Source organism: Nothobranchius furzeri, chromosome 4, assembly GCF_043380555.1.
Source record: "Nothobranchius furzeri strain GRZ-AD chromosome 4, NfurGRZ-RIMD1, whole genome shotgun sequence".
Classification (NCBI taxonomy): Eukaryota; Metazoa; Chordata; class Actinopteri; order Cyprinodontiformes; family Nothobranchiidae; genus Nothobranchius; species Nothobranchius furzeri.
Window position 1 is genome coordinate 50,791,828 of NC_091744.1, and position 13,212 is coordinate 50,805,039.

General features: G+C 40.3%; 2 protein-coding genes across 2 annotated transcripts; both read right to left on the reverse strand.

Annotated features, from left to right (window-relative positions):
* Window positions 1-2,755: 2,755 nt before the first annotated feature.
* LOC129152325 (sterile alpha motif domain-containing protein 3-like) lies at window positions 2,756-5,210 on the reverse strand. The gene is made up of 3 exons (XM_070550650.1): window positions 5,081-5,210; window positions 4,875-4,954; window positions 2,756-3,137 (listed from the first exon to the last, which is right to left on the reverse strand). Exons 1-3 carry the CDS (start codon window positions 5,175-5,177, stop codon window positions 2,853-2,855), a joined length of 462 nt encoding a protein of 153 aa, XP_070406751.1. The 5' UTR covers window positions 5,178-5,210; the 3' UTR covers window positions 2,756-2,852.
* Window positions 5,211-5,394: 184 nt separating this feature from the next.
* On the reverse strand, window positions 5,395-11,602 carry LOC129153248 (sterile alpha motif domain-containing protein 3-like). Its single transcript, XM_070550740.1, has 5 exons — window positions 10,468-11,602; window positions 9,635-9,838; window positions 6,744-6,831; window positions 5,858-6,025; window positions 5,395-5,712 (listed from the first exon to the last, which is right to left on the reverse strand). Exons 1-5 carry the CDS (start codon window positions 10,536-10,538, stop codon window positions 5,395-5,397), a joined length of 849 nt encoding a protein of 282 aa, XP_070406841.1. The 5' UTR covers window positions 10,539-11,602.
* Between the last annotated feature and the right edge of the window lie 1,610 nt (window positions 11,603-13,212).

Sequence of the window (13,212 nt, forward strand, 5' to 3'; positions counted from 1 at the left end):
CATCTAGTCGTTGGCATTCCTCAGTGAATTTTGAGTTGTCTTCAGGTTTATCATGCAGCCTCCTAGACAGGCCATCCGCGTCAACGTTCTGTGTACCTGCACGGTATCTGATGTCAAAATTATAGGTGGACAACGCAGCTAGCCAACGATAGCTCGTTGCATCGAGTTTTGCCGTTGTTAAGAGGTAAGTTAACGGATTATTATCAGTAATGACAGTGAATGTGTTCCCATACAAATAGTCATGAAACTTATCTGTTATGGCCCACTTTAAGGCTAGAAACTCCAACTTGTGCGCAGGGTACCTAGTTTCACTAGAGCTTAAACCGCGACTTGCATAAGCGATTACCTGTGTGACACCGTTTTGCACTTGGTATAGCGCTGCACCGAGTCCGGTCGTACTAGCATCTGTGTGTACTAGATATGGGAGTTTTGCGTCAGCGTAGCCAAGAACTGGCGAAGTGGTAAGTTTTTCAATAATAGTTTGAAAGGACTTCTCACAGTCTTGGCTCCAACGATTCCCAAAGGGTTCTTTGGGGTTCAAGTACTTTGATCTACATGGTGGTGTTTTAAAGTTTTTCCGTTTGGGTGGATAACCAGCCGTGAGAGATGTTAGTGGCTTGACAATATTTGAGTAATCTTTAACGAAGCGTCGGTAATAACCGGTAAATCCTAAGAAAGATTGGAGTTCCTTCAAAGTCTGAGGCTTCGGCCATGTTTTGAGTGCTTCCACCTTATCTGGATCGGTTTTTATGCCATCTCGAGATACTATATGTCCAAGATAACGCACAGATGTCTGGAAAAAACGACACTTACCTGGTGATAGCTTGAGTCCGTATTCTCTAAGCCGTTCAAGAACGTGAGAAAGTCTGGTTTCGTGTTCTTCCAAGGAGTTGGAAAAGACGATCAAGTCGTCTAGGAAAACTAACACTTCCTTCAGATTAATGTCCTTCATACACTTTTCCATAACCCGTTGGAAAGTGCTTGGAGCATTTGTTATTCCTTGTGGCATACGGTTAAATTCATAAAACCCAAACGGGCAAACAAAAGCAGTTTTAGGTTTATCCTTTTCACACATCTCTATTTGATAGTAACCTGACTTGAGGTCCATCACAGAAAACCACTGTGATCCAGCGAGAGCAGAAAAGGACTCCTCCAAGTTAGGCAGGGCATATGCGTCGCGAATGGTTTGCAGATTAAGCTTTCTATAGTCTATACATAGACGTACCTCACCATTCTTTTTCCGAACTACCACTATTGGTGAGGCAAATGGAGACTCCGACTCTCTTATTATACCGGTTTCCAAGAGGGCTTCCAAATGTTTTCTCACGGCTTCATAATCATGTGGATGGATCGGCCGAGATTTCTGTTTGAATGGGGTCTCGTCTTTTAAGTTGATGTGATGTCTTATCTGTTGTGTATGACCAAAATCAAGATCGTGGTGCGAAAACACATCGGAGTAAGTGTTAAGTTTGTTGGTGATCCTCCCTTTCCATTCTTCGGACAAGGGCGAAGTACCGAAGTCAAAACTGAGAGGAGGGTTTGAAGGTGAAGTCTGTTGCTGCGAACTACACGCCGCAAGTACTTTCTGATCACTTTTGTCAGGTTCTGGATATGGCATAACACGATCGGCTTTAACTAACTCAGCGATCACACAGTTAGTGGGTAATGTGATGTCATGGTTAGTTTCGTTTCTTAGTACAACAGGTACTTTGTACACTCTTAAAAATAAAGGTTCCAGTTAGAACCAAAGACGGTTCTTCACAGTGATGCCATAGGGGAACCTTCTTCGGTTCTCCAAGAAACCTTTTGCCTATTGGTTCTTTAAAGAACCATTTATAAATGGGTTCTTTGAGGAACTTTTATTTGGTTCTCTGTGGAACCTCACATATGGTTATTTGTGGAACCCTTTTAGGGTTCCACAAATAACCATTTATCAAAAGGTTCTATGAAGAACTAATTCAATTGGGTGCTTCAGAGAACCGAAAAAAGTTCTTTAAAGAACATAATTAGATTCTCTGTGGAACCTTAAAATCAGAACCTTTTAGGGTTCCTTAAATAACCATTTATCAAGGGGTTCTCTGAAGAACTAATTCATTTGGGTGCTTCAGAAAAAGTTTTTTTGGGTGTTTTAATCAGAAATTATCAATTTAAGTGCAGTAATTAAACCAAAAAGGAAATTTTGGACCCAATTACATTAAATCACTGTTTCATTCCTGTCAAATGTTTTCATTTACACCCAGACAAAACTTTGTTTTAGAGGTTATAAAGGGAAGTTTCTTGTTTCTACATTTCTTGAAAAAATTATTTCCACAAAATTAAACACCAGAACAAAAACTGATCATATAACATGTCCTTCAAAGCAAACAATTGAATGCAAATCGCTTAACTGTGCCATTAAAAAAGGTACAACGATCTAATTTTTTCATAAAAATGTATAAAATTGACATTCTCAAAGAAAGTCCCTACCCACATCTGTACCAAAAATCTTAAGCAGGTGAAAGTCAAAAAAAGAACTCATACTGCAAGGTTCCAATATGCAGCCAATTTATTTGCTTCAGGAAAGTAGTAACTTCTCAAGCAAGAAAGCTCTGTCACGCAAGTTTACAGACGCCATCTTAAATGTCTTGTGATGTAAGTCACTTCATGGGCCATGCACTGCGAACAAACAGTGTAAACAAGCAGGCATAATATAATCCTATGCAAGGCAAAAAGGTATTATAAAGTGCTGAATTTTTTTTTTTATAATGCTGGAAAAATAGTGACGGTAAAGAGCAACTCGAGTTGAACACATTTGCAAAATCACATTGACAGAACAAACGGAAAACCATAACAGACAGTGCCAGGCTTGCTTTTCACAGTGAATTATAAAACCTTTGCACAGCAATTGGAACAGAACCCTTCATTTCGAAAACAAAAGTTTCCAGAAAGGCAACAGTCTTTCTCAAGTTTTTGGGATACTGAACTTGGAAGATGTGGTAAAGACAAAAAGTAACAGCCAGGGCAAGGGAGATGTCCACACTGCCATCATCAAGGAGTATCTCTTCATTATCCATCTTCACAGTGATGGCCTCACTCTGCAGTGGGTTTTCGTCCCTGCAGCCTGTCAGGACAACAGTTGGTGTTGGAAACACTGGATCCTGTAAAATGCAATCATATAAAAGCCCTTAAATAATGACCCGCACTTGCACAGCACCTCTCAGAGTAAGGACTCCAAAGCGCTTTACACTACAGTGTATCATTCATCCATTCACACACTGATGGTGATGAGCTACGATGTAGCCACAGCTGCCCTGGGGCGCACTGACAGAGGCGAGGCTGCCGAGCACAGGCGCCATCGGACCCTCCGACCACCACCAGCAGGCAAGGTGGGTTAAGTGTCTTGCCCAAGGACACAACAGCAGAATTCTCTGTCCGGAGCCGGGATCGAACCTGCAACCTTCCGATTACTGGACAACCCGCTCAACCTGTTGAGCTACTGCTGACTCTAAGACTATTTCTTAAGACTCCCTTTGTCAGACAAAATGACCAATTAAGCAAAGTTGAAAATATTTTAACCTGGCAGCAGCCAGATCTGAGTAGCCCCGCCCCGTGTTGAGTCTACACAGAGATCTGGAATGGTTGCAGCAGAATCTGTTTGAAAGAGGGAGGGCTCTCAGGTAGAGAATATTTTGAATTGATCGAGGACGTGCAAGGTAATGCCCAGCTGGCACTGGCTGGCTGCTGCCAGGATAGGGCATCCATGGTGAAGTGTGAAATCCATGGTGTAGCATAGCTAGCGAAACTTCATAGTAGAGGGCTGCATCGGGAATGGGTCCCACGGAACCCAACACAAATCTTGTGAGGGCGGGCGGTGTGAATTTTGCTGCGGGCGGGAACGGTCGGCTAAAAGAAACAGTGCAGGATCGGGATGAGTATGGAGTCGGCAACTGATGTTGAAAAGAAGCTGAAACAAGGTCTTTGTGACACAAAAACAAAGCAAGGCAAGTCAGACATTTGGAGGTGTTTCTCCGATTGTGTTAATATTTCTCATTCAGGTCTCTCTTACAAAAGCGACCTCGATCACTGCCTGATTAGAGTTGAATAGAATATGAAACGGCCTCTCCTTTATTTTTTTTTAAGAATTTTATAGTTTAAGTAGCGAGGAGTTATTTGAAATCACATGCGCCGAGGCGTCACCGGTGATCCTGCATGGTGACGCATCGGTGTTAAAGGGTTAAAAACTAAATGAAAACAAAGTGTGTCAATCCTGACCATTTGTTAAAGGGGGGAGTCGAGGGGTGCGCGCAGTCTCTTTAGTCTTTGTCCGCAAGAGCGGGAGGTATTGGAGATGTAGCGTGAGAGCATGTGTACAAGGTCAGATGCATGTGTCTCATGCTCATTGTGTTCGAGCTGGCAGCCCTGGTGAAAGCAGGATGGTATGTTTGTACATTTCACTATAATTGTGACTAATCTGCTGCAGCTAAACCTTGATTAGAAAACTAAAATCACAAATTCAACAGAAATCTTAATTTGTGCTAGAAACATAAACACAACTTAATATTTTCCTGAAATAGTTTAGTTCTAGTAAAATAAAGATATTTGAATAATATATTTAAGTCAGGTTTTGTCTGTTCTTTACTGAAAGTAGTTAATGAGCAAATAGCATAAAATGGCCAGGGCCGCACTTAAAATATAAATTCTATAGTTTTATTTAAATATCTATTTTTTAATAATTATTAATATGGATCAATATGAATTTTATCAATATGCTTTTTTTTCCTATATTGTCCAGCCCTAATTCAAACAATAGAAATTTCACATGTTGGAGTCTGAGTCCATGTCCAAGTTCAAGTCCTGATGTTGCAAGCCTGAGTTCAAGTGCAAGTCATATTTACCTTGTCAATGACAAATAGCTGCTGTGGGTCCTCTTTGAAGACAGAAGGTAGTAGAAGCACTGCAGTGTTGACAATCTGACCTTAAAAAATATACAGAAGAATTGTAAAGAAAAATATAAGTGCCTCAAATAACATGTAATTGAGCATGGTAAAGTAAAATGCATAACAATTTATTAAACTGTAAAGTTGTTAAAGGCACAACATACCTCTTCTTTCCTCCTCTGTCTCTGAGGCATCAAGCCCAGCCAAACACTTGTCCTTGAGGGCACTTTTAGGAGCCTTGTCAACAATTTTTTGGGACATCTTGGCAAAGTTGGTGACTATGCGTTTCTCCACGTCCACTTTGCTGATGAGCTTCACTTCCTCTAGAATCTAAAACACACACACAGTACGAAGAAGATATTGATACCAAGAATTTAAAAGGAACTCCAGCTATGAGGACGTGTTTACCCTAATAAGCCAATATTTTTCTGTTGAACCAAAATATGTTGTTAGAAACACACAAAATATAGCCATTTATTTACAAAACTATGTTTAGTGCATTTGTTGACATACGTAAAACTTGTGTTTTATAAGGATGGGTATGGCTCACAATTGAGCATGTATGCATTGACCTTACCAAGAATGGATGGCGTAGATAAGGGAACTCCTCCAGGACTGCAGCTGTCGAGTGTTCCTGAATAAAGTTTGCCCTGTATTTTTGCGTCTTAACCATTCCATTAATTATGAGGTCATAGTTGGGCGTCTGTTTCAGAGCTTCTTTTTTCATTGCTTCTTTATGGTGTTGAATGCTGTGCTCATCTTCTCCATCAGCTTCTCCATCGTGCATCTCCAAGGTCTAAATCAACAAGAAAAATCTAAATTTTATACAGCAAAATTTAGTGTTTAGCTTAATTGAAAATGTCCCAAATCCACTTAGGCGTTTAATTTTTTTTTCATAAGCCTATGCTCAAAAACTCTTATATAAATCTGAACTGACTTACAGCCCTGATTTTTTTCACAGAAGGGTCACTGCCCTCTGACTCTGCTCTTAGCTTCCTTCCACCATTTGGTAATGAGAATTTCTTCCTCATTTTTGCTACTTCACTGTTGCTGATCAGGGGAATTCTTTCCTTTTTGAATTTGTTGCGCAGGGACTCCAACAGGGCATCCTGACCAAATGCAGACAGAAATGTGATAATAAAAAGACTGACATTAACCACTAAGTCAGGGGTGTCAAACATGCGGCCCGCGGGCCGGATCCGGCTCGCAAATGAGTTAAATTCGGGCCGCGAGATGGTTATGTAAACTTTATTTTCATACTTTACAATGTAGAGTGAAAATAAACTTATCTTTGTGAGCAAGTTTCCTCTGTAACGAGTATAAATAAAACAAAGCTGCACCCAAGGCTCACACAAGATCTTGAATCACATCCTGAAGTTGGCCGCCACTCAGGATGTGACTTCTGATATTGATGTGCTGGTGAAAGCTAAAAGATTTAAAGTAAAATGAGTCAAATATACTTTAAGTGCTGCATGAAACTGATCTAGCCATGTGATCTGTAAGCTCTGAATCACTAAGGAATGTTTTTTTTAATTAATTAATTAATTTTTTTTCTTCAAATTTTCAAGTACACTTCAGGTACTTGTACTTGTACTATTTTGGATACACTGTCCGCAGGCTCCAGCTTTGTTTTATATTGATTGTATTAAAACAAAGGAAACAATCTGAAGTTGTTTTTAATTTACCGGTCCGGCCCACTTGGGACTAGATTTCCCTCAATGTGGCCCCTGAGCTAAAATGAGTTCGACACCCCTGCACTAAGTGGAAATGACAAAAACAGCATTTTCCACATTGCATTAAACACACGAATAGACAAAGAAAACTTACATATCCTGATCCATATTTCTCACGCAAAAATGGATACTGCATGAGAAGCGTTCGCATCAAATCCACATACTGGGTATGTGTTGGATACCTGGAAGCAGCAATTTGAAAAAAGATTACAAATACATTTTCTGGGGTGTTTGGTGGTCATACTAAGCTAGTGCTACATCACACTAGGGTTGTCACAGTAACTGGTGTAGCGGTAAACCCTGGTAAAAAAAAAGCTGACAATAATAATAACCGTCTTGTTTTCAAAAACTATATATATTATCTCGGTGGATTACTGTGGCTGTGGTGTAGGCGCGGTGACCCTTACCAGCCACCGTATCATTTGCTGGCGGCACATGCGCACTTTGTTATTTCAGCCAAAACTTTCTTGAAGCTAGCTTCTTACAACCTGAAATAATGGTCAAAGGAGGAGACGGCAGGGCTCAGGACATTTACCATCCCTCAAAGAAGACAAAGTCGGAAGTATGGACATTTTTTGGATATTTGAAGAATGCCGAGGGACAGTTGATAGAAGACGGCTATCCTGTTTGCAGCACGTGCAGAAAAAGTGTCTGACAGGCAGCAACGCTTCTGCATGACCATCACCCACAACTCTACAGTCAACGCAAGGCAAGCTAACGTTAGCGTTTTAGCTAAAATGCGTGATCCGAGGATTTGGGTTGAGGGAGAATGCAATGAGTCGCTATATAAAGCAGCCGCAGCGCCGCTACCTGCATATAAACCGTGTCGCAGACACCCCCATGTTGAAATGACACTATGCATTACGGGGCTCCCAGGGGCAGATAAGAGTTGGTCTCTCTCCGAGAATAATTATGAATTTAACAACGATTACTGCCTGATGACATTTTCCCACATCTGCAAAGCTCACTGGAAGGACACAAACCGAGGACAATACTTTCCTGATATAGGGTTTATTACTCAAGTAAGGGTAAAAAAGTATCTGATTAGAAGGCTACTTGAGTACTGAGTATCATCTGATCTAATATTTTTAAAATGATGACATCAAACAGACAAAAAATAAGAAGTTATGGGCAAATATTGGTATTTTAAAGACTAAAGGGAAAAATGTAAACAAATAAACAACATCATTACAAAATAACACATTTTAGGCAAAATTTAGACACAAACTGAGGACAATATTTTCCTGACATACAGGGTTTATTTAGCTGTCTGAAAATGTAGCACGTTTAAAAAAATACCGCAATACCGAAAACCGTGATAATTTTGGTCACAATAACCGTGAGGTTAAATTTTCACTGTGAACACCCTACATTACACAACAGTGTGCACACCTGACTTCTCTGCCTATAGTACTTCAAGCATTCAGTTGGATTGCAGTGGCGGCTGGTGAACTTTTATTTTGGAGGGGCGCATTTTAATAGGTGCCAAAAATAGCATGCCAGCTGACATTTGCATGATCTGTTAATATTCCATCATTATTTCATCACATTTCTAGTCAAAACTAGGGCTGAAACGATTCCTCGAGTACCTCGAATAATTCGAGTACAAAAAATCCTCGAGTCAAATTCTCTGCCTCGAGGATTCGTTTAATTCATATTTAATTAATTCATGGCTTTGCAATCGCCGGGGTCATGTTTCACCCGGACCGAAATAAGTGACGCACATGTCCACTGGACTGAATGCACACGCGAGTAGCGAACGTAACTTAACTTTCTCTTAAACCATGGCGGACAACGTGGACCCCGGTGAAGTTCTAAAAAGACACAAAATGTCAAAGGTGTGGGACCATTTTTCACGTCGTAAGGCGGAAAACGTAGCCCAGTGTAAAAACTGTAAAATGGATTTAGCCTACCACAACACCACATCCTCCGTGCTGCAGCACCTGTAAACGTCACTTCTGCAACTGGACTCGGAGCCTCTACAAGATAATGCTTTTTAGCCTGTATTTCTATATATTCTGCAGACACTGTGCGACTTTTTCGTTTGTAGCACTGTTTCAGCTCACACCGTACATCTGGTAGCAACACGTCGAACTTAAAATGTGCTAAAAATAGCAGTTTTACACAACACGTCGGACTTTTTATTGTGTTATTGATGTCTGTTGTCCCTCGGGGTTTCTGCAGGAGGACACGGGTCTTTATGAGTGGCGGAGGAAAACGAAAGAAAGTAAATAAATGTTTTGTGATCAGTATAATTTGACAAAACCACAGCAAACATGCTTTTGACAATCCTTGTTATTGTGTGAGAAAAAAGTGTAGAAATTAAAACGGACGTGTGTTAATAGGGAAACAGCCGGCGAGCTGTTTGCGCATGCGCCGTGAGCGGTTCTGGTTCTGTTTGGGCCGCAGCCGCTCGCAGCGCTACTTCAACAGTTATCCTTTGGCTTGCAGGCTAGTAGATTGTCACACGAGGGGAAAATCGGCTCAGGTTGTTTACTTATTTTTTGCACAGCCATTTGTTTACTGTGAAGTTAAGTTGAAGTGCTGAAGTTTTGCAAACTTAATTTTGAATAAAACTTGAAGAATAACTGGCAATTGCTTGCTCATTTTTAGAGTCTTTCATAATTATAACATGCTATTTGATATAATGGTTTACAAACACAAAAGGGTAATTTATTAGAGTACTCGATTAATCGAAAAAAAGATTCGATAGAGTACTCGATTACAAAAATATTCGATAGCTGCAGCCCTAGTCAAAACCAAAGGTTTTTCAGGAGAAACATGGATTAGAAAGGTAATTTATTTTTAAAAAAATGTCTTTATTCATATGCACCTTCAGATCATGCTAATCTCAGCTGGCATGCTTTTTTTTTGCACCTGATAAAATGCGCCCCACTGACAAAAAAGTCATCAGCCGCCACGGAGTATGTTCAATATTTATCTATTTGGTTTTAAAACGAATAAAATATGCAGGCCAATACTCACATGGTCTGAACACTCAGTGTATCATAGAGAGCCTGTATGAGTGCATTCTTCAATTTGTTTCGCTGGTGAGACTTCAGGTCTGGGTCTTTGTTGTTCAAAGATCTGACAAGGAACTGAGGGAACCGAAGTTGAAAACATCCTGCGGTGGGATTTTCAGGTACATCTGGTTCTTCATCATGCAGTAGCGATATATTCTTTTCTTTTCTGTTAGTGTAAGAAAAAAAAGAACATTTTTTAAGCAGTTACTCTCCGTGATTGGTTAGGTATAGGGGTGTAACAGTATGCTTCCGGACAATGTGCCCCCAGAAGAACGAAAAAATTAATGCAAGTCAGTGGGGCTAAAAACTATTTTCTAATTTCACTTATTCAGGGTATATGCAGGGATCTCAAAATTAAAACCTGTCTGTCGGCTTTACTGGGACAAGAGCTCTGATGCAGAGGCAAATACACAGCTCTCTCTCGCTTTTCCCGTTCCCACTGAGCGGCAGCTATGTGCAACAGACAGAGAAGTTTACTTAACAGCATCCAGAATGAAAATGAATCGCACATGCGGTAACCCCATGCTGGCTAATTCTACTCGCTAATCGGAGGTGGTAGGCGTAATTTCAGCCAATCAGTCCGTAGCGTTACCTTGGTCCCAGTCTGACCGCTGGGGAGGAGGGCTGAAAAAAAAAACTCGCCTTGGACTAGAAAATGCACATCTGACCCATGTGTGAAACCAAATTCCGGTTCCGTGTGGCCCAATACTCAACTGTGCCGACACTAATGTGTAAGCGCCAATAGACTCCCTATTCTTGGAAAAACAAAATGTCAAAGAATGAATTTGAACTTACGCTTTCAGGGTACTGAGGATGGCCATAAAGCGCACCTGGTCATTTATTTTGGGAAATATCCGTTCACACATCCGCTCCGATAATCCCAGCAGTGTTGCACCATCAATTTCATTCTCTAGGGAAAAAAAAATAGACAAAGACAAGTACAAAAAGACAGGTTGAGACAGATAAAAAGAGAAAGACCAACAGAAAATTTTAAATTAGTCCCGGTAACACCGTACACCATGGTAAAATGTAGAGGTAGATAGACGGTATTGAAATTTGGATACTGCCCAAGCCTAATACCAATGTTAGTAAAATAAAAAAATAAAAGAAAAAAACAGCACAGGTGTTAAAATGTTAGGAGATGAGCAACTAAAGAACAGTCCCTACAGTAAATTTATATCTGTGTGATGTACCAGTCTGTAAAATTACCTTCAATCATGCGATTTGAATGGACGATGTAAGAGGGAAATATAGTCTTTGCCTGCGCAGCGGTAACAGTCAAGTGGGTGGAAGTCAATTTCATCTCCAGGCTTCAGTATGACTGTACCATCAGTTTCTTCCACATGAAAAGCATGTAGATGGCTGGAAAATGCAACAGTTGCAAAGCTTTTTGCCACCAGAAACCAGTTTGCCCGAAAATGCAGTATCTTACAGACCTGCACAAACAATGGTATTTGTTCACCTTCCAACAGGTCGATGATGAAAAAGTCCCCAGTGCAATACCTTGTAGTGTTCACTGTCACAGCTTTTGTCATCCAGAGTTCGTCTTCCTCAGTTAGTCCCAGGTTTCTGAAGTAGGTCAGCACAGAATCAGGCAATTCTTCTGAACTGACTTTGGTAGTTTCATAAGGTACAGTGTCTGTTAGAAATGATGTTGATGTGTTCCACTCCCAGCATTGTCTGAGTTGATGTCTTTTGGCCAGTGAGTAACACACGTTTTTGAAATTATTCATAACCTGGGCCACTTTTTTGAAGTACAAATGTTTTGACTCATATCTCATACACCAATTGGACCGTGGTGGTCCAAATTCCAGTATGAGACGAGGATAGTGCAACAGATAATGCACCTTTGGAGTGAGAGCACCAGGATACAGGTCTTTAAAAGTAGCAATGAATTGCGCAACTAAAAAACCTAAGTAGCTAATCCAGCTTTTTGCAATTGTTGGAGCTAGGAGTATTTCGGTTATCTCACGCAGAAGCATATACAATTGCCAGTCCTTATTAGTAGTGGGAACCTTATCTCCGATTACAAAAGACAACAGGCGAAACAGTGTCCACTTTTCAACAGCTTTGCCAATTATATGTCCATTGGCAGAAACTTTTTCTGAAAAAGGAGGTGGCTTGTTCCTGATATCATTTTGTCCAAAGCTAAAGTCCTGCAGGAGATTACGGAGTTCCGCAACAGTCACAACTTTGTCCTTGTGTAGTGTCTTGATCACCAGCTTAAGTGTAAGTGGTATAACCCCCTCTAAAACATCATGCATAACATCAGGAGGAAATGCCTTTGTGACTTCAAAATGAGGAAGAACACTGAAAGCACAGGGTCCATTTACACCATACACTGTAGTGGCTGTAGAGTCATCTGCAACACATTTCAAATGATATTCATGAACTTCACGTGTACGCAGAACACAGTCCTCCTCAAGTGTTTTTGCTGCAATGTCCTTGTAATGACATAAGCAATACCTGCACACTCTACCACTGTTGAAGCAGCAAGAAAATCCTGCAAGGGCATGAGCTGACAAATTATCTGCGCATACAGTTGCAATGGTCCCTCTGACAAAATATTCTTGATCCTTGTAACAAACTCTTACACCTTCAGATTGTAATGTTAAGACATCACTTAAAAGTGGTTCTAAAACTTTTGCTACACCATACTGTTTTAAAATACTATGTTTTACAAGAATTAGAAGGTGTATGTTTTTCAAAGCTGATCTAAATTGGGGTTTCAGATTTCCCAAAGAAAAATAAAAAGCTGAAACTTTATGCAAGGTTCTCTTAGATCCCAAGGGGTTCACTATCTCAAATTCATCATTGTATAACTGAAGAGTTAAACACGGGTGGCCACAATTAAAGAATTGAGATTCTTGAAAAATACTTCCATCACTGAAGTTGGTTAAAGCATCACACTTTTTTTGAGAACAATCAAAAATTTGTTTCTGATATGCACTATTCCTCAGAACTAGGTTAAGCACATCAAGTAATGGAACATATTGGAAAGTGTGTTTTCCACGAGAATCACAACCAAGAATATACTCTTTCGGCTCAATTAATGACAGTGTTTCAAGACAATACTTGTCGAGCCTGTACACACTACTGACTGCACTGAAGCAATGTTCAACCAAAAATGGCTCTCTGAGCAAAGCAAGTTGTGGATTATTGACATCTATGTTTACATTCTCTAAACAAGTGGCAACAAGAGCCTGATAGGTTTGATGAAAATGACTAAATATTAACTCCAACTCATTGATCACAGCTGACTGTACTGCTCTCTGAACAATATGCTTCTCTTGCAACTTCAGACAGAATAAAGCCAACTGTTTTTGAATGGAGTCTGTGAGCTGGTTAACAATGTTACCCACTGTTGATACTGAACCCTCAGCAGTAGAATCTGGCTCTGTCTCCTCAGAAAACTGACTTGATTCTTCTTGAAAAGATGACACACAGTTCACATCACTGTGATGATGCCGGCGAATATGATTTTTTAAAGATTTGACTCTTGAATACTGACGAGGACAACCATCAAGTCCACAGACTACT